This window comes from Suillus paluster, assembly GCF_016628075.1.
Source record: "Suillus paluster strain FC165 chromosome Unknown EDB91scaffold_132, whole genome shotgun sequence".
Classification (NCBI taxonomy): Eukaryota; Fungi; Basidiomycota; class Agaricomycetes; order Boletales; family Suillaceae; genus Suillus; species Suillus paluster.
The window spans coordinates 50,796-70,216 of NW_024537692.1; the positions used below are offsets into that span (position 1 = coordinate 50,796).

General features: G+C 46.6%; 2 protein-coding genes across 2 annotated transcripts; both read left to right on the forward strand.

Moving 5' to 3' along the window:
• Positions 1-5,668: 5,668 nt before the first annotated feature.
• EDB91DRAFT_1034834 (uncharacterized protein) lies at positions 5,669-5,982 on the forward strand (the record flags this gene model as incomplete). The annotated part of the gene is made up of 2 exons (XM_041312780.1): positions 5,669-5,728; positions 5,836-5,982. Coding segments are annotated over 2 exons (207 nt in total), but the record flags the coding sequence as incomplete, so codon positions are not given.
• A 1,325-nt stretch (positions 5,983-7,307) lies between these two features.
• EDB91DRAFT_1087489 (uncharacterized protein) lies at positions 7,308-8,953 on the forward strand (the record flags this gene model as incomplete). Its single annotated transcript, XM_041316223.1, has 6 exons — positions 7,308-7,598; positions 7,698-7,763; positions 7,880-7,966; positions 8,014-8,395; positions 8,443-8,801; positions 8,870-8,953. 6 exons carry the CDS (start codon positions 7,308-7,310, stop codon positions 8,951-8,953), a joined length of 1,269 nt encoding a protein of 422 aa, XP_041170456.1.
• Positions 8,954-19,421: the final 10,468 nt, after the last annotated feature.

Here is a 19,421-nt window from a genome sequence, read left to right on the forward strand (position 1 = left end):
ATCCCTCAAGAATGAGCCAGTATCCAGTTCCCTGATGTACTTGCATGCAAGGCGCGCCCACTCAAACAGTCCCTCAGCTTTCGTAGCTAGCATTGCAAAATCTCTGTCCTGGAAACCCGAGAGCCCTTTCAGCTCCTTGGATACATAAGCATGGATGTCGCGTTCCGCGACTTCTGGTGGAATATCATCCATGGACAACCGTAGAATATGCCAAGCGCCTTCAAACCCCTTATTGATATTGTCAAGTGGATGAGAGGTGACAAGAATCCGGAAGTTAGATGGAAGTTTGGTGATTTGTGGAAGACCCTGCTGCTTAAGCTTGCCAGCGAGTATGCGCAGAAGGTTACGCCGTGTCTCGGGTTCGCTGCTTTCATCCAGCGCTTTGATGACAATCAAGACAGGTCCTACACTCAACTCAGAGTGCTTCCCTAGCGGTTTCATGAGGAGCTTCTCCCACTGCTGGAGGATATCCTTCGTATTTTTGAGTGAAATGTCATTTTGAATGGCATTCACCAATGCTCGTCTCATCTCCGGATCACAATCAGCCAGATCATGAGCGATGGTAGAGAAAACTTTTTGGTGACGATTGTCAGCTTCAAGGTGCTGGTCGAAGCAGAAACATGAACTGATCCCTCCTGTGTCATTGAACCATTTAGCGATCGTGTGCGCGATGGCTGATTTTCCCGTGCCTGCAGGGCCAGATAACCACAGCACACGCTGAGCAGCATCTCCACTGCTGTTGATCCAGTCAGTAATCTGGGAGAGAATCTCCATATGCGTCCCTGGTAGGCATTGTTTCGTAGTATCTAGTCCTGCACCCTTTGCATAAGCCACATTGCCGAGATCCAGTGTTTCACCTGAAGGTGTGTGATTGAATGCAGACTTGGAAGCACATCTGAATTCTTACCCATGCATTGAACAAAGATGGCTACGTCCCAAAGGGTTTGGTCCTGAAATTGTTGCATAAGCTCATCTAAAGCGGCGCTGTACCGAGTAATCATATCTTCCATTTCAGAGACAATGTTTTTCCCGAGTCTCTTCCCTATGGTAATGGCATAAGATTCACAATGTGCGAAGTGCAGTAGCTCAACTACTCACAATAGCTCTTCGTCTCAGAGTAATCCCTGATGAAATGTGTGCACTCAAGAGTCTGCCTCGCGATCTGTCTGACGATACGGTGCATAGATGAAATCCGGGCAAGAGTTTCATCTTGAGTCATGAAGCCGTACACTTCACCTAGTTTCTTGAGAAGATGAATTACCGATTGGTTGAGAACCACTTGATCAAGAACAATCTGCGCAGTCAATGGTTGCTTAGCATGAGATAAAGCTCAGGGTGAAAACATGCACTTTGGATGCAATGGACAGCACACCCAGCGCCATATTAGCATATGGATGTACCTATATAACTTGGTTAGTTCGCTTCCAAACAAGGAGAAGGCCCATACATCAGCGAGCTTCTCAACAATAATGTTGAAAGTTCTAAGGGATTGGAGATACAAGGTCTGGAAACAATCTGCAGAATCGAGATCCACTGGGGCATTGTTGGCGGTGGATGCCACAGTGGTTACGTGTCCCGAGAGTGGTTTCATGCCTTTCACAGCCTCATGTGCATCTCGAAGTGCCGATTTGAGATTAGTATCTTCCCCCACATCAGAAGCGGCATCGAGAACCTGTATGACGAACAAAATTACAGACCAACAAGTAAGTCATTGGGCACAAATACCTTTACAAGAGATGGTACAGATGGTTGATGCAATTGCGATAGATCCTGGGCATCTCTCAGATGACTGAAGGACCGTAACAACAAGCATCAACACCTACCTCAATATTCTGAGTTGATGAAGCTCCTTCGTTTCGGAGAGCAGGAGAATTAATGCGGGAATTATTGAATTGTTTCTGTGCAATATCAGCCTTATTTGAGGGCGCTCAGCATTCATGTCAACGCTGTGGGTACAACAAGTGCAGCAGAGAGAAGTCAATCTACTACACAGTTGGGTCTTTGCTGCCTGCTGCCTCGCTTGGGAACAAGTGCGTTCGACCCTTAAGGGGATTGCTACTGGGGAATACTAGTCTCTGTCTAAAGCGACCCTATAGGATGAAAGATCTGCAAAAGTGGATGAAACGGATAGGATGTGAAATGTACGGATTCATCAGATGGAGCGGATGGCACTTGCAGATCGGACAGGATGTGAATCAAAGTCAAAGGAAGTTCATTAAAGGTTGGATGGATAGTGGGTATAAGTCAAAGCGACCTTCTGGTAAGGTGCAGGAAAAGTGGGAGGAAGTTACATGAAGTAAGTATTTTTCAAAACCCTCCATGCTTATAGGGTACAGTATTTTCAAGGAACATAGATATATAGGTAGCAAGTCTAGACCGTGCCATAAGCTATCCGAAAAATACTGGAGTGTGAGAGGATATGTCTGTGTTCAGTCAGTAACAAGAAAATGTGTGTGAGTATGTACCAATGAGGTAGAATGGACGTGGACAGGACGGATGCGGCGGATGTGCGAGCTATAGGGGGAGATCCGAAGGTATCCGCATGTCATCCGAAAAGCGGATGGGTATCAGATGGAATGGATAGGTGTCGGATGGACGTCGGATGGATGCCTGATGCATCGGAAAAGTGGTGGATACGAGCCTAGCGTAGGGATACTCCCTACAACGCGCAGAAACTATTTTAGTTACATCATCCTTCAACGTCTGCAGGGATTGACGATCTCTGCCACGGGGTTGGCTCTGAAGGATGTGTCAGAGGCAGCAGTTTCAAATGTGATAGATCTTGTGAGAGCATGTACTGAACATTGCCCTGTGGCTGCTTCTCTGGATCTCAAAGCTTCTGGAGGAGAATCTTGCCTGCACTCATCACTCATCACAAATAGTCAATGATGTGGATCTGTCTGAACGAAGTGGAGGTGCAAGAGATAAGTCGATAAATTAAACCTATTTAATAATAATAACAAGCGCTGAACGGCAAATACCCTTGACCACAAGCCTCAAGGTAGGACTTCAAGCACTAATATATTGCTCAGTTCCGGGATTCCAGGAATGTCTGGGAGGAAGAAACTGAAATGGGGAGACGAGATAGGGAAATATATCACAGAAATCGATATTAGAAGGAATTAATTTTTTGCAGCATCATCCGTCACACAATGTTGGGTTTCAAGTTTTTGGTTCGTTTGCATTGTTCAAGTTACTTATATGAAGTTACTACACACTATGGGCACAATCAAAATGCAATGCGAGTTGGTCAGTCCATGTGTAGATCTAGATCCCCACAGGTGCAGAGCTCCTCAGGCGCAAATTGATAGGTATAGTCACCATAGGTATCTTGTGATCATCAATATTGTCAGGCTGATCTGATGGCCGGAAAGGATTGTGATACATCATACATGGCAGCAGGTAAAGCGAATAGGCTATTATGGGCCGTAACATGTCAGCAAAATGCCCAGTTTTCTTGTTTGTCAGAAAGAAGTTTGATGCTTACAATGAGGTTATGACGCTGGTGATGGAGCAATGTGATTAGTAGAAGAGACTTTCCCGTTGTGCAATATATATATCTGGATGTAACATTATATTTTATTGAAATGGTAGACATTACATAAAATTGACCTGCAGCCCAATGCGGCAATTGATGCATAAATTAAAGATTGTGCTACTAGTACTAGCTACTGATGGCCTCATACTCTGTACTGCATGTATGATAACTCTCCTTATCCGCGAAGCTGTTCCAAAAAAAATAGTCATAGCTCTCCAAACAAGTCACCAAAGAAATCGATTGCTAGGGGTTGTGTGCTGGCTGGGTGGGAAACGGGGATGTTACGGCAATATGGGGAGCAGTGATTGCGATGTGTATTACGGGAATCCTACATCAGCAAACTACCAAATTTGTCTACAGAAGACTTAAATTCACACCCTAGCTACAGCCAACCACAACACTTCACAGTTCACACAAAGCTCACAGCATACAGTAGCTACAGCACCACTTATGTCCAGTCACTCACAGAGTCATGGTTTCTTCCAGACTTCGACTACTAGTACAGGCTTCAAAGTAGCTACAGCGCCACTTACTTCCAGCCACTCACAGAGTCACAGTTTCTTCCAGACTTTGACTATTACTAGCACAGGCTTCAATTTGCAAGTGTCATGATCATACTAGTACTAGTAGTATACACTGTGTACTTAGTATATTTCGGAATCATTTACATCACTCATAGAAGCGCACTGAAAATTACGAACCAATGCGAACATATATTTTGGACATATAAACGATATTGCAAGAATTTACATGGTACATATGTTTAGTGCTGCCGTGGTCTGGTCCCAAACCATGGTTTGAACCAGACCAATGGTCAGGTTCGTCCTTGGTTCGGTCCATGGTTCTGAATTTTGTGCGGACCGAACCAGAATGAGGTTCATGGTCTGCTGTCTCCCGAATGGTTTGGACATAGGTTTGGATGTTCCCGAACCGTTCTGAACCCCAAACCGAAGCTTCCTTGCGACATTGGCGAGGCACACACTTATGGTCATTTTGACTTCTGGATCCTTGAGATTTGCACCGACTTTGAATTCTGTCTGGTTCCACATGGTCACTTTGACTTCTGGGATCCTTGAGATTTGTATTGACTTTGAATTCTGTCTGGAGGCTTGCATCCCGCTGTGGGTTTCGGTTGCTACTGTGTTATCGGCACGACTGCGGCTGATTCAAGTGCATTTGACCCTATAGGGGAAGCAGTGCAATGCAAACCACCAACAACAAGTTGTATTGTCCGACCTAATAGTCAATGCCAATGCCGACTTGGCCAATCGAAGTTGAGCAAAGAGAGAGTGAAGTGGAGCGGTCCTGAGTAATAAATGAGTGAAATAGAGGTGTGTGTGTAGTATGATGAGCGAACATTTAAGAGAGTCAGTCGACGACTCAATGAGAAATCACACAAGAAATCGTTCCAAGTGAGAATTTTGCTTGAGAAACTACTAAGAACATGGGCGGAATATATAGTAAATGAGACTAAGCAATGAAGGGGAACTTCGGGTCACTTAAGATGCCTCATGGATTGCTAAATACTTGTTTCTCTGTGTCCATGTAATAAGGTGTGAGGTGGGGCAATAAAAAGCCGATAAGCGGTCCAATTATGCGAATGGGGGTGGAAAGCAATGAAAGTAAGCGATATACGTACCAGTAGACAACGGGCCAATGACATGAGACGATGGATAGTGACTGATTGTGTGTGCAGACAATGTCCGACTTGGATCGAGTGCAACCAACTGGGCTGATCGTCGGCTGACGTTGATGTGGAGCGGCAGCGCGGGAAAGTGGGTCGGAGAGGATCGGAAAGATAGGGGATACTAGCTTAGTAGCGATTGGCTTCCTACACCGCACCTCCTGCTGTCCAATAAAGCTCAAAGTACAAATTAACTGTCAAATCAAGCGCAATAAACTCAATAAACTGATTGATATATTATATTGAGGTTTGGATGGACGCCAATGATGATTTGTGTCACCAGGCAACAAGGTAGGAGCTTCTCGCAACACACAATGAGCTATTCTCTGGATTGAACTCCAACATCAGACCAACCATAGGGCAGAACAGTACGTGTCCTCTGAGCCTTTTGATCAAACTCTCGCTAAACCTGACATGCAGCAGGCACAATATCAATCCCATCAAGTATCCGGTTCATCTGCCTCAGATACTACGATGGCTGTCATGCTGTAGCACATGCCATTGATGTGTGAGACTGAGAGAGGCCTGTTGAGGGCTGGGGAACCTCAGGTACGTTCTCTTCTTGTTCACCATGCCCTCAAATTGAAATGTAATAATGAACGTCTAATTACAGATACAAAACAGATTCGGTCCTCCTCTCCTTACCCCAGATGTTCAACATCTCACCAACAGACATGACTCTCTCAAAAGCCTCTCAGCGATAGAGATAAGACATAGCTATGAAGGATGGGATCAAAGGAGGAGGGAGAGCCCGTGGAGACAGTATATTTGGGGCGTTATGAAGCTTGATGAGTGAGTCATTTTGGAGTGTGATATATGCGTGTAATTGACTGGCGCTTTACTTTTTAGAGTTGGTGTTCGGGAGGCTATGGATTAGCTATGCTGGAGAATACAGAATAGCAAATGGTGAATACACTGTGGATCGTGCTGGGTTGTATTTCTCACTGGTTGTTGTTTTGGTCAGTGATCTAGCAGAACAGCGAGCCTTGTGTTTCGTTTTGACCTTGTCTTCCGCTCGTGTATATGCACAGCGCTACATCATTGACCGCAACCTTGTCATAATGACAGATCTGGTGATGCTGGTGGTTTCTTAGTGTTCGTTCATTCGCGCCTCGTTCTCGTGTGTCCGATTCAATTCACAGATCCGTTCTCCCCTTGTCCCCCCATCATCTGCAACACAGTGGGAAATATTGTGTGCCTGCGGCAGCACTGTCAGTGTCAGCGCATTGTGTACCTCGTGTGGAATAGAGCTGGAGTCGAGATTGTGGGATATTCTGTTAGACCTCAAAGCACTGGAGGGAATATCAGAAAGCACAAGCACGACATGGCTAAACTTTGGAAAAAAAAATGAGGAAAGCACCAATGAACAGAATCAATCAAGTCAAATGGTGACATGCCATGCATTTTCTAAGTTGTCTGTGATGTGTTCAGACATCAGTTCAACCTGTGATACCAGTATAACAAGTTTACTGGCATGCAGACATCCCTGTCCAGATAGAGGGGCCTGAGAGTGATGAGTCCAACCGTGCTTCTTGAAGACAACTCGCATATATCCTAGTCCAAGGTCCACATCATCCAACCTCTTCCCCACAGTTTCAGCTTGGAACCTCAACAAGCTTGACAAAACCTCGTGTTCTTGTAGTATCAAATCTGCGAGGGCCTTCTGAGCTTGAAAAATGTTGCGCTTCGCTCTTACAAGGTCCATCATCAGGTTTGCTTCACTGTCAGATGGATCTTTGACGGACTGTTGAGATGCCGATCCTTTTGAGACTTTATAAAAACGTTGAAAGACTGACTCACCATAGCATTGAAATTGTCAACAACTTCCAATATATCAAACATACCACTAGTATGATAACTGGTGTGCAGATTTGAATGACATGGCTCGCGAGAGTCCCCGTCGCTGTTGTGGTAGGCTTGGAGAGAGTTTTGCAAGTATAAACCAGAAGCTCTGACTGATAAGGATTGTATAGTAGAAATGGTCATCATATGCGAAGAAGGATTATTGGAAAGTGCTGGGCCTTTGGTCATCGAAGGATTATCGGAAAATGCCGGGCCTGGACTTCATATGTTGACGACTTCAGCATGCCTGAAGCTTCAAGTTATTGTCCTTTGTGCGGCAAGAAATTCAAAGATCACTCATCTGTCGCTCGCCATATGAGTCAGCCCTTATCCGGATGTAATACCTGGCTTGACAACCTGATCCAACTTGAGCAATCCAGCTGCTCCCCACTGGAAGATCATCCCATGGAATTGGATGACATTGAACCTTACATATCCAAGTCCTATGAACCAGTGGATTCGGGTGACATTTTTAGTGAAGGAGAGAGTATGGAGAGAACGCCTCAGGACAAAACACAAGATGAGAGTAGCGAGGTCACAGACCACAGGAAGCTCAAGCTGAAGTCTTGACATCCAACAATGACAATGACAATTCCTCTACTGATGACGCTGACAAAAGTGACACTGACAAAGAAAGTGAGAATGACGACGGCAAAATTGATTGGGGAGGAGACCATGGGTGTCATAGTGTGCATCCCGGTATGTGATCATTTACTAATTGTATCTATCACTAATGAGATACAGGCTTTTAGAAGGAAGGAATACCAGTGTCCCAGCCTCAGCCCATCGCTCTACCTTCTGATTTTGAATTCCAGTATTCGCGAGATGAAGACGAGAATCTTGCAAGTGAATCGTTAGCAGTCGGTGACAAGACCTCCAGTAGCAACAATATTATGGATGAGGTACATCCATCGATGATTTCACAGAGTTCAATAATGATTCCTTGAAGCCTACCAAGCTGGAGGATGTCTTACAGGGTCACCACAAGAAAAATGGACGTCCGCGCCTCCCTGACCCTGCAATGCTCGATCTCATCCGTCGCCAAGAAACTCAAGCCACGAATGTGAAGTCATGCAACTCGGGCGGTAAGGCTAAGAAGGTGAAATCATCCAAGTCCAAGGAACCTACTGAAGGCCCTAAGCCGACCCAACTCGGCTGGTATCCTTCACGGTGGAAGACCTTTCTTGAGGAGACAAAATCAGAGTGTCGTGCCCAGCACGCAATCGAGAATGCATTCCTGGACGCGGTCAAGGATCTGCCTCTTTCAGTCACCGAAGCACTCTCAATGTCACTCGTCGAATGGCTTGAAGCAGGTAACAAGGTGGAAGCGGGTATGTTTTTTTTTTCCCCGAGATATCTCACTCATGAGGTCAACTAGGTATATGGCCTGACCACAAGGCTGATATGGCCAAGCTGCTACATGAAGACTTATCAACCTGGCACTCCGACCTCAAGAAGATAGCCATCAACATTGCGCCCTCCATGTATAACCTCATCCCCTCAGCTGACATACTTCCTCAAGCTCGCACCGCCTGGGTCACAAACGCTACTACAGAACTGTTGGACGACTCTGTGTTTCTTCGCGATGGTGTGGATGAACTTGGGAAAACCAACAACACTGCTCATCCCACACTCAAGGCAGCTGCCATCACCTTCTTCTACACCGGTTCCTATCATATCGCTCAGAGGAGACCCGATATCTTCAAAGAGGAGTTACCTTTGGAGTCTTTGGCTTTGGTTTGTGCTGCGGTACTTTTTATATATATTTATTTTATACTAATGATGCGCTGACACCAAATTTGTAGTACAACTGCATCTTCGATGGGCTAGTATTTTCCGAAGTTCACTGCCAAAGACTACTCCTCTGTCTATTTCTCGATGGTTGTTGAACTCAAGAAGATCATGAAGCATGCTGTGGGGAACGTCCCTACTGTAGGCCCATATCCCGTATAATTCCCATGCCTTCCCACCATTTTCCCATGCATTCTGCTACCATCCTGCTACCCATCCACATCTTCCCCAAGCCGTCCGCTACACGGAACCAAGCGGAACCCAGCAGAACAATCACGTACCACACACATCATATCCTTTTAGCCTTCGGAATGTCCTCCTCCATCCTGTCCATGTCCTTCTGTCCTTGCTGGTGAGTACTAGCTACATTCCCCGTGTTACTAACATGTTCCTATCTCATTTCCCATGTGTTACGGTACTTATACGGATCCTTCCGCTACTCGGGACCAATTCCTTATCTCACAGCCTCACCCGGTTGTAGCATAGCGCACTTCAGAACCCCTTCCTATATAGGTAGCAATAGATGGGATCTTAGTTTTTTACCTTCTGATAGACTCGACTCCACTTCCACTTACAGAGTACTTCCCAGTACTCCACTCACTGTCTAAAATATCTTCCTGAATCTATTCCTGATCACATTGCATCATTCCCGCCCCTGTGAGTTCCGCTCAAAACGCCCGACATCAGATCCGATGACTTGGAGCAAGTACCAGACACAAGCCTGGCCCGACTTTGCCCAATCATCCTCCTGCAGGCTTGTAGTTTCTTTTCCCTCCATTTGTTCCCCATTAGTTCTGTTTGTTCCCCGTTTGTCCTGTTTGCTCCGCATTAGTTCTGTTAGTTCCCCGTAGTTCCACTCGTTGCGCATTAGTTCCGCTCGTTGCGCACTGAGTTCCGCTTGTCGGGAACCCTCCGCATCTTTGTGTTCCCAGTCCTAGTAAGGACCGGAACCCTTCAGGTCGCTAGACAGAGTCTAGTCTTTGTTTCCTCGCACTTATTTGAGGACTCGCTACCCAGTAGCAATCCCCTTGGGACGAGTATAAGCCTCGCACCCTTGTTAGACTTCTGATCCACACAGAGTCTATTTTCCTCACCCACAACGCATACCATGGCCCTAAGTTGACACGACAGCTTCACAAGTGGGCCGTAGAAGGATGGTAAGGAGCTTTTTTCAAAATAAGTCTTCGCTCATTAAATCCACACAGGGCGCAGTCCTGCAAACTCGACGGCAAGGATGCATCAAAGCATTGTCATTTGCGGGTCGTGCTCGATTAGATTTGGACCACTATTTTGCGACTATCATCCATCATTAGTAGTAGTGCTTGTGTATCTGCATCTGTGTTTCCGTGTTACTATCTGTGATCTAATACACTCTTGTGATTGCATACATCTTTTATATGTGTGGACAGAACAGTACAACTTTACAGGTCAGTGTGCTACTGAACAGTAGCACAAGATATTTTTTTGTCACAGTGTTGAAATATTGTACATAACGCAATTCTTGGTGGGTGTCTGTGGCGGTCTGTACAGGAACAAACAGAATGAAGTATTATTGTAGTTAAGTGTACAGAAGGGACTAAGCTGTGTATCTTTCGCTCTGTACAGCTCTGTACAGAACGAAGTAGTTTGCTGATGTAGTCATGATGCGGACGCTCGCTTGTGGTGGTATCATGATGGGATATTTGCTCTTTCCTCCACTAAGCAGTGATGAGTCTCCCCAGAGATATTTCACGTCAATCGAGTACAATATCTAGCGTTCAAGACAATCCATTGGCTTTCATGCACGACTATTCGTTCGCTGCAGTATATTTTTTTCTTTTTGTGTTTGTCCGAGTTCACACTGAGTTTTTAAACAGGATGGAACCCTTATTATTCATGCGAAGTTCAGAAACCTGTTTATCTTTCACCTTCTTGTGAGACTGATCTGGCGTGGGCCCTACAGACTGCATTCATTTCCCCACTCACTGCGCAAACAGCTACACCACGCTATTGGCGCAGTTGGTGCAAGTGTAGAATCTGCCTTGTTGGAACAGGCTCGGAAAGAGCAGAAATGCCCTGGAATCAAACACCGCCTCATTTACCAGGATTTGTTCGACCATGACGACAACGAGAAAGCTATGCTGGATGAGTGGAAGGACTACATGATCATTTGTGGGAGCTCCCAACAGCATGCCACTGGTGGGACTCAGAGTAGTTTTTGGGATACTTGCTAAAGTTCGCTAAAGTCCACTAGAGTCTTACAGAACTCCCATAGAGCTACAAGGATCAGCCACCAACACACTCGGCACACATCGGCATAATGGCGGACTTAGAAACAACACTTGTGTATTTGCGAGGCTTGCATGTGCTACAAAGTTCGGAGGGTGTGTTTGATAGCGAATAGGTGTGTAGCAAAGAGGAATAGGGACAACATAACTAGCAAATCAATGTACCCCATACCTGAACCCACTAAATCAAAAGCAATGCTGAAAAAAAAGAAGTCTAGCAAAGTGATAAGGAGTCCTCAAATGAAAGGAGTGGGGAAGCACAAAGTGAAAGTGGGGAGGGGGTGGAGCATGCAAGGATGAGTAAGAAGAATGTCAAATTGAGGGGGCTGGGGGTTGAGCGCCAGGGGAACACCCAAGCTGGAGGTGTGGGTGTCATACTGCTGAGCAAGCTGAGCACCAGCAACATAGCCGCTGTACTTAGCACCAGAAGAGGACTGACATACTGAGCGCTGGAAGAAGACTGAGCGCTGGGGGAGTGGGCTGAGCACCAGCGATATGGCTGCTGCACTGAGCACTGGAAGAAGACTGAGCGCTGGGGGGAGTGGGCTGAGAACTAGCGACATGGTCGCTGTACTGAGCGCTAGAAGAGGACTGAACATTCCTTGAACTTGAACAGGTGCTCCCTGCTGGATGTACAAGTGAAAATAATTTTGATGTGTGATCTGATCTGGGTTGTGACGAGGTGGTGTTGGGTGAAGTAGAGTCAAAGTGAGGGTGCTGGGGGAAGGGCACTGAGCAGTTAAGCCCGGCTGAGATCCGTGAAAAGATTGCACCGGCAGCCTGATAAGGCTGTGGGGTGATGATTAGGGCAAAGGGTGGTAAGGTGCCAGAGGTGCACACACCTTGTGTCCATATCCATTGACAGCTTCCTGAATTTGTAGTCGGTGTTGCGTGTGAGGTGCCAGGGTGAGATCTGAGTCTTCAAGGACACCTACCACAGTCATCTGAGGGATGAAACAAAAGGTCCGGAACAACCTGGAAATTCAATCTCCACCCTAATTTACATCGTAATCAGTTACATGTGCAGCGGAAGATAGGGGAATTGATCCCCCTCGACCTTCACCATGCCTCGTCCATCCAGGTGGACAGATATGTTGCATGAAATTGACCAGGCTGCACTCTCACTAGCTAGGGCTGCATATCAGCATGCCTTGGTACAAGATGATGAATCTATGAACCCCATCTCAAGCTCTTCAGATTTGGAATCAGATCTCAGCAACTCTTTCATGAACATTGTGATTACCCCTCCTTCACCTCTTTCCCCATTCTTCTCTGATGACTCAAATAGTGACTTTTCGGACTCTGACTCATCTGGAGATGAAGCTGATCATCTTACTGCCCATTATGACCAGATTTGAGACTCCATTGAGGCTCTCCGGGACAAGGTAGAAAGAGCATGTGTACTCTACAGGCCTGATGAACCTCCCCTATGAGCCCCACAGCTGCACCTTCTTGTTCATTTTGAGGAACACTGTCCTTACTTATTTTGGCAAAAATTATGCATCGACCCAGAAATCTTTGACGACATCCTGGATCTAATCTCTGACCATCCCATTTTTCACAACAACTCACACAACTCTCAGCTTCCCATTGCTATACAACTTGCTATTTTTCTTAACTGTTGTAGGGAGTATCCCTATGCTAGGCTCATATCCACCACTTTTCTGATGCATCAGGCATCCATCCGACATCCATCTGACACCTATCCATTCCATCCGATACCCATCCGCTTTTCGGATGACATGCGGATACCTTCAGATCTCCCCCTATAGCTCGCGCATCCGCCGCATCCGTCCTGTCCACGTCCATTCTACCTCATTGGTACATACTCACACACATTTTCTTGTTACTGACTGAACACAGACATATCCTCTCACACTCCAGTATTTTTCGGATAGCTTATGGCACGGTCTAGACTTGCTACCTATATATCTATGTTCCTTGAAAATACTGTACCCTATAAGCATGGAGGGTTTTGAAAAATACTTACTTCATGTAACTTCCTCCCACTTTTCCTGCACCTTACCAGAAGGTCGCTTTGACTTATACCCACTATCCATCCAACCTTTAATGAACTTCCTTTGACTTTGATTCGCATCCCATCTGATCTGCAAGTATCATCTGCTCCATCCGATGAATCCATACGTTTCGCATCCTATCCGTTTCATCTGCTTTTGTGGATCCTTCATCCTATAGGGTCGCTTTAGACAGAGACTAGTGTTTCCCCAGTAGTAATCCCCTTAAGGGTTGAACGTGCTTGTTTCCAAGCGAGGCAGCAGGCAGCAAAGACCCAACTGTGTAGTAGATTGACTTCTCTCTGCTGCACTTGTTGTACCCACACCATGCTGGCCACTACGGTAATGCCATATCTCTGGAGGATGTGGCTCAATGGGTGGGTGTTAGTGTTGGATCAGTTGTTAATTGCACTAATTGTGTAATGGTTGCCCTGCTTGATCAGCATGATGCATTCATGGGCTTTCCTCCACCTGATTCACAGGATTTCCAGCTTGCTCAGGATTTTGTTGGGAAGACAGTTTGCCCTGAGTGGCAGAATGGGATTCTAGCTGTTGATGGGACAACAATTAATCTGTATGAAAAACCTGGTTTTCATGGCAAGGTTTTTTATGATAGGAAATCAAGATATTCCCTTGGCTGTCAAGTAAGCTTTGTCTTTCTTTGTCTATGATTCAAAAATTTAATTTAATTCTAGGCAGTTATTATGCCTCACTGTTAAGGTCGTGCTCAAGGGAGAGGTTACTCAAAGGGCTTCAGCTTCAGCTTGTGCGCTGCGCCCCTTACCCGAGTACGTGCTTTTAATTTCCGGGGGACAGAGGGGAAGTCCGGGGGATTCCAGAGGACAGAAGTCGGCGGAGTTTGGCAGAACTCCGGAAGACTATGTGGGGACGGAGTAAGGCTACTATGGAAATCCGGAGTAGAAACAGAACAGAGGTTAGACTACCCTAAGGTAGAGCCAGAGGATTAGTCCTAAGGTTTTAACCCCTAAGACTCGGAGGTGGACAAGAGGTGAGACTCAAGTCCGGAGATTGCAGGAATGAGCAGAACTAAGATGATATTTGAACTAAGGAGTTCTGGAGTATTACAGGGGTTTATATACTGTAGGTATCATGTAAGTAAATCAGTCAGCAAAGGTAAGGGCTATGTATGAAGCATGTGGAAAGTCTATTACTAAGTGTAACGGATCAAAGCAGTGAAGTCAGAAATGAAGTAAGAATGGACGGATCAGTAAGCATAGTGGAATAGGACATAACCGGTAACCGGAGCAATAGCTAATCTAAAAGGAGTTAGGGGTGAGTGCGGAGATGAAGGCGGAGCGCCGGGCGGAATAGCAAGATGGAGGACCGGACTTTAATGAAGTAGATCCGGAATTCTGGATCCGGAGGTACAGGATATGACACTCACAATCTTCTTATAGTTGATTATTCTCTTGGTCACCCTGAAAGTGTCCATGATGCATATGCTTTCAGATCCACCCATCTCTATTGAGAACACGACACCCTTCTTCCAGATGACCACTGGGTCTGGGCAGACAGTGCTTATCCAGTGGAGACATGGTGTATCCCCCCCTTCAAGAAGTCCCACAATGGAAGTCTGACAAAGAATCAGAGGTCATTTAATTATCACCTTTCTACGGTTTGTTCTTCCCCTTCCCCCCTTCCCCCTTCCCCCTTCCCCCCTTCCCCCTTCCCCCTTCCCCCTTCCCCCTTCCCCCTTCCCCTCCCCTTCCCCCTTCCCCCTTCCCCCTTCCCCCTTCCCCCCCTTCCCCCTTCCCCCTTCCCCCTTCCCCTCCCCACTCCAATTTTTAATGCAGTGTTTTCTAATTTTAAATTTATTTAGGTCCATGTACAAGTTGAACATGCATTTGCTGCTCTGAAAGGGCAGTTTCAATCCCTTCGAGAGCTTTGACAGAATATTAATTCTGCAGATGACCTTCAACTGGCTATCTGTTGGATTCAATGCTGCCTCATACTCCATAACATGATTATTCGGTTTGAAGAATACCATGGGACGAAAAGTTCAACAAAATAGGCTTGTAAAGAGGCCAAGGGCTTTATGCAACAAGATGTTGAGGGTAATGGATCAGACAACAATGGAGTGTATGATGGCACTCCAGGTCAGGCTTGTCGTGCAAGGTTGATGGATCTCTTATTTGACAGCCCCAACTCAAATGCAAGGCGTAGACAAGGATAGGCAACTTAGGACTTACATAGAACCTTTCACACAATTTCATTCACAAGGCAAACATAGTTCATCAGCAATGGACTCTATGAGAATATCAGCAGAAGACAACAAAGATGTAAAGGTAACACAGTATGAAACATATGTAGTAGCATGATAGTAGCATGATAGTCAGTATCGCAACGAGAACAATCATAACAATGAGATACAGCAGCAACTAGCAACCAGCAGCAAGCAACATGCACACCATTAAGACCCATCTGCACCGCCAGCATTGGTAAGTCGACAGTACTCAATCTTAAGATGTAACATTGCTGCCTCCTTGTTGTGCGCTTCCTTCATTGTGTTGTGTGCACTGACCTCTGCTTCACGTAGACGGATCTTCATAGCCATCGCCTCCTGAGCACGCTGATGGACAGCGACAGCTTCCATGCGCTCCTGCATGCGCTGTTCGTGGAGGAACTGATGCTCCTTATCTTTATGAGCAAGGTTCAGCTTGGCCATGTAGCGGTCGTTCTTGAGCTCATAGCGGGACAACCTGTCCAACTGCATACTCTCAATTTCATCATGGATCCCCTCAACTCGCTCTTGAAGTTCTGACCGCTGCTTCTTCACTTGCTTGCCTTTCTTGGATGATGATGCTTGTGATGTGGGCGTTGTTGACACTGGCACTGATGACAATGACATGGGTGTGGACCGCTGCGAAGAGCCCGCAGAAGTAGTATGGTGTCCAATAGGAAGAGGGGACTTGAGTGACCCAGTGCTTGTGTGTCTCATTGGATTGGTTGGTCTGAAGGCAGAGCGACTGTCATATAACGAAGTCACTGCTTTGTCGGGAAAACTAAAAAATTGCGGTGGGGGAGTGATAGGAGGCAACGGAGATGATGGAGGGAGCTGCCATTTGGTTCTAGTAATTTTGGGCCTGGGTGGGCTGTCCAGGCTCACAGCATTCGCATTCTGCTCACTGTAATCCCGTGTCACGTGACTGTCCAATTCATAGCCGCCGAAGTCCATCCCCCCATCATCAAGATTGCTGCCACCATCATCATCAAGAGATGGATCGATGACATTGGGGGGAGGCGCAAATTGAGAGTGGGGGGGCACGCCATAAGGGGGATGTGTACTCTGGGGGGATGGAGCACCATAGTCAAACTGGGGGGGCTGATTGTTAAATTGAGGGGGCTGAGCACCAAACTGGGGGGGTTGAGGGCCATAGTAAAACTGAGGGGGAAGAGCACCAAACTGAAGGGGCTTACTGCTGGGGGGACACCTAAATTGAGGGTGCTTAGTGTCATACTGCTGAGCAGGCTGAGTGCCAGCGACATAGCCGTCGTACTGAACGCCAGAAGAAGCCTGAGGACTGGGGGGAGTGGGCTGAGCGCCAGCGACATGGCCACTGTACTGAGCACTGGAAGAAGACTGAGTGCTGGGGGGAGCGGGCTGAGCACCAGCGACATAGCCGCTGTACTGAGCACCAGAAGAAGACTGAGTGCTGGGGGGAGTGGGCTGAGCACCAGCAGCATGGCCACCATACTGAGCACCAGAAGATTGAGTGCTGGAGGGAGTGGGCTGAGCACCAGAAGAAGCCTGAGCACTGGGGGGAGCAGGCTGAGAACTAGCAACATGGCCACCATACTGAGTGCTGGAAGAAGACTGAGCACTGGGGGGAGCGGGCCGAGCACCGGCAACATGGCTGCCGTACTGAGCACTAGAAGAGGACTGAGCATTCCTTGAACTTGAATGAGTGCTCCCTGCTGGATGTAGGAGTGAAAAGAATTATGATGCGTGATCTGATCCAGGTTGTGATGAGGTGACATTGAGTGATAATGCTGGGTTTGTCCCTCTGATGGAAGCAATGTCATCGTACCAGGGAAAATCATCCAAGATTTGAGCTTTGAATTTTATCAGCTAAATTGTTAAATAAGTATTTTATTTAAAATATGCACCTCGCAAGTTTATAGCAGCATTATCATCGAGTGGCATGACACCAGCACCCGTCACATGTAGTTTATTGTACCATTCATGATACCTCTTCTTGAGACTTCAAAGGGAATATGATCAGCATATATACAGATGGATAGGAGATCTCTTACCTCATGACATGATTATTTGTTGAGTCACAAAATCTCTCTGGCATGTTTGTATATATGGGTGCATATTCTGGATTGCACTCAAAGACATACTTTGCGATTACACTGCAAACCAAAAGCTTGTCTTTACCTGAGAGGCAATCACCATCAGGATGGGCCTTCCCATCATTGAAGAACAAGAGGCGGGAGTCAGCAGGGTGAGTACAGAGGTACTCAACAACCCTGTTGGTGCGCTTTGGATCAGCATTCCATTGGATACAAAGTTCCTTGCCAGCACTAGTACTGGCAGTACTGGCAGTATTACCACCTTGCGAGCCACCATTCTTGGCTTTTACGCAGGGTAACAGCTCGTTGGGTGTGGTCCATGATGTTCGGGTCCTTTCAAGAGAGTCTCTGCAAGGCCTTGAGGCGTGCAGAACGACGACAAGGTGGTGGTCGAGTAGCAGGCATGTTTTTCGAAGTCCGCTGTGGGTGAGGAAAATAGACTCTGGGTGATTCAGATGTCTAACAAAGGGTGCGAGACTAATACTCGTCCCGAGGGGATTGCTACTGGGTAGCGGGTCCTCAAGTAAGTGTGAGGAAAGCAAAGACTAGACTCTGTCTAGCGACCCGAAGGGTTCCGGTCCTTACTAGGACTGGGAACACAAAGATGCGGAGGGTTTGCAACGAGCGGAACTAACACGCAACGAGCAGAACTACATGGAACTAACGGAACTAACGGGGAACAAACAGAACTAACGGGGAACAAATGAAACAAACAGGGAACAGATGGGGAACTAATGGAGGGAAAAGAAACTACAAGCCTGCAGGAGGATGATTGGGCAAAGTCGGACCAGGCTTGTGTCTGGTACTTGCTCCAAGTCATTGGATCTGATGTCGGGTGTTTCGGGCAGAACTCGCGGAGGCGGGAATGTTGCAATGAGATCAGGAATAGATTCGGGAAGATATTTTAGACAGTGAGTGGAGTACTGGGAAGTACTCTGTAAGTGGAAGTGGAGTTGAGTCTATCAGAAGGTAAAAAACTAAGATCCCATCTATTGCTACCTATATAGGAAGGGGTTCCAAAATGCGCTATGCTACAACCGGGTGGGGCTGTGAGATAAGGAACCAGTCCCGAGTAGCAGAAGGATCTGTATAAGTATTGTAACACATATGAAATGAGATAGGAACATGTTAGTAACACAGGGAACGTAGCTAGTACTCACCAGTGAGGATGGAAGGACAGGGACAGGACAGGGGAGGACGTTCTGAAGGCTAAAGGGATATGAATCGCGTGGTATGCAATTGTTCTGCTGGGTTCCGCTTGGTTCCGTGTAGCGGACGGGTCGGGTAAGACACGGATGGGTAGTGGAATGCATGGGAAGATGGTGGTAAGGCATGGGAATTATATGGGATACAGGCCTACAGTGGGGACATTCCCCACACCACCATGATGCTGAGGTTCTAGTGATGAGAGGCTTAGAGGGAGCGAGGAGCTGATAAGAGAATGTATATCTCAGTCTCGGGAAACGGACTCAGTAATAAGTATAGTAGTACCTGATAAGAGAATATATCTAAGTATCTGTTAGTTCTAGTTGTAACGTAAAACGGGAACTTCAACTCACATCTCAGTCTTGGGAAACGGACTGAGATGTTCGGTCTGACAACTCGTAGTTTTAAGGTAGTTAGCATAGTGATAAGTAATAAGCTGTAGCATAGGAAATAAATGACGACTTATGAGATTCTGTGACCGACGTCACTTGGTTGTAAGTTCCTCAATTGGTTAGCGCTCGCAATGTCTCACTTTGACATCTCCTGCTCGGCCTTCGACTCGGGCTTCAACAGAGGTGTGCCGCATGTCTCGTGTGTGTGTTGGTGGCTGATCCTTGCAGCTCTATTGGGGTTAGTGGAACTCTAGCGAACTTTAGCGAACTTTAGCGAGTGTCCCAAAAACTACTCTGAGTCCCACTACTGAGCGATTGTCTGATTTCGACTTGGATGATCTAGAATCATAATGTGGCATCTGCGCCTTG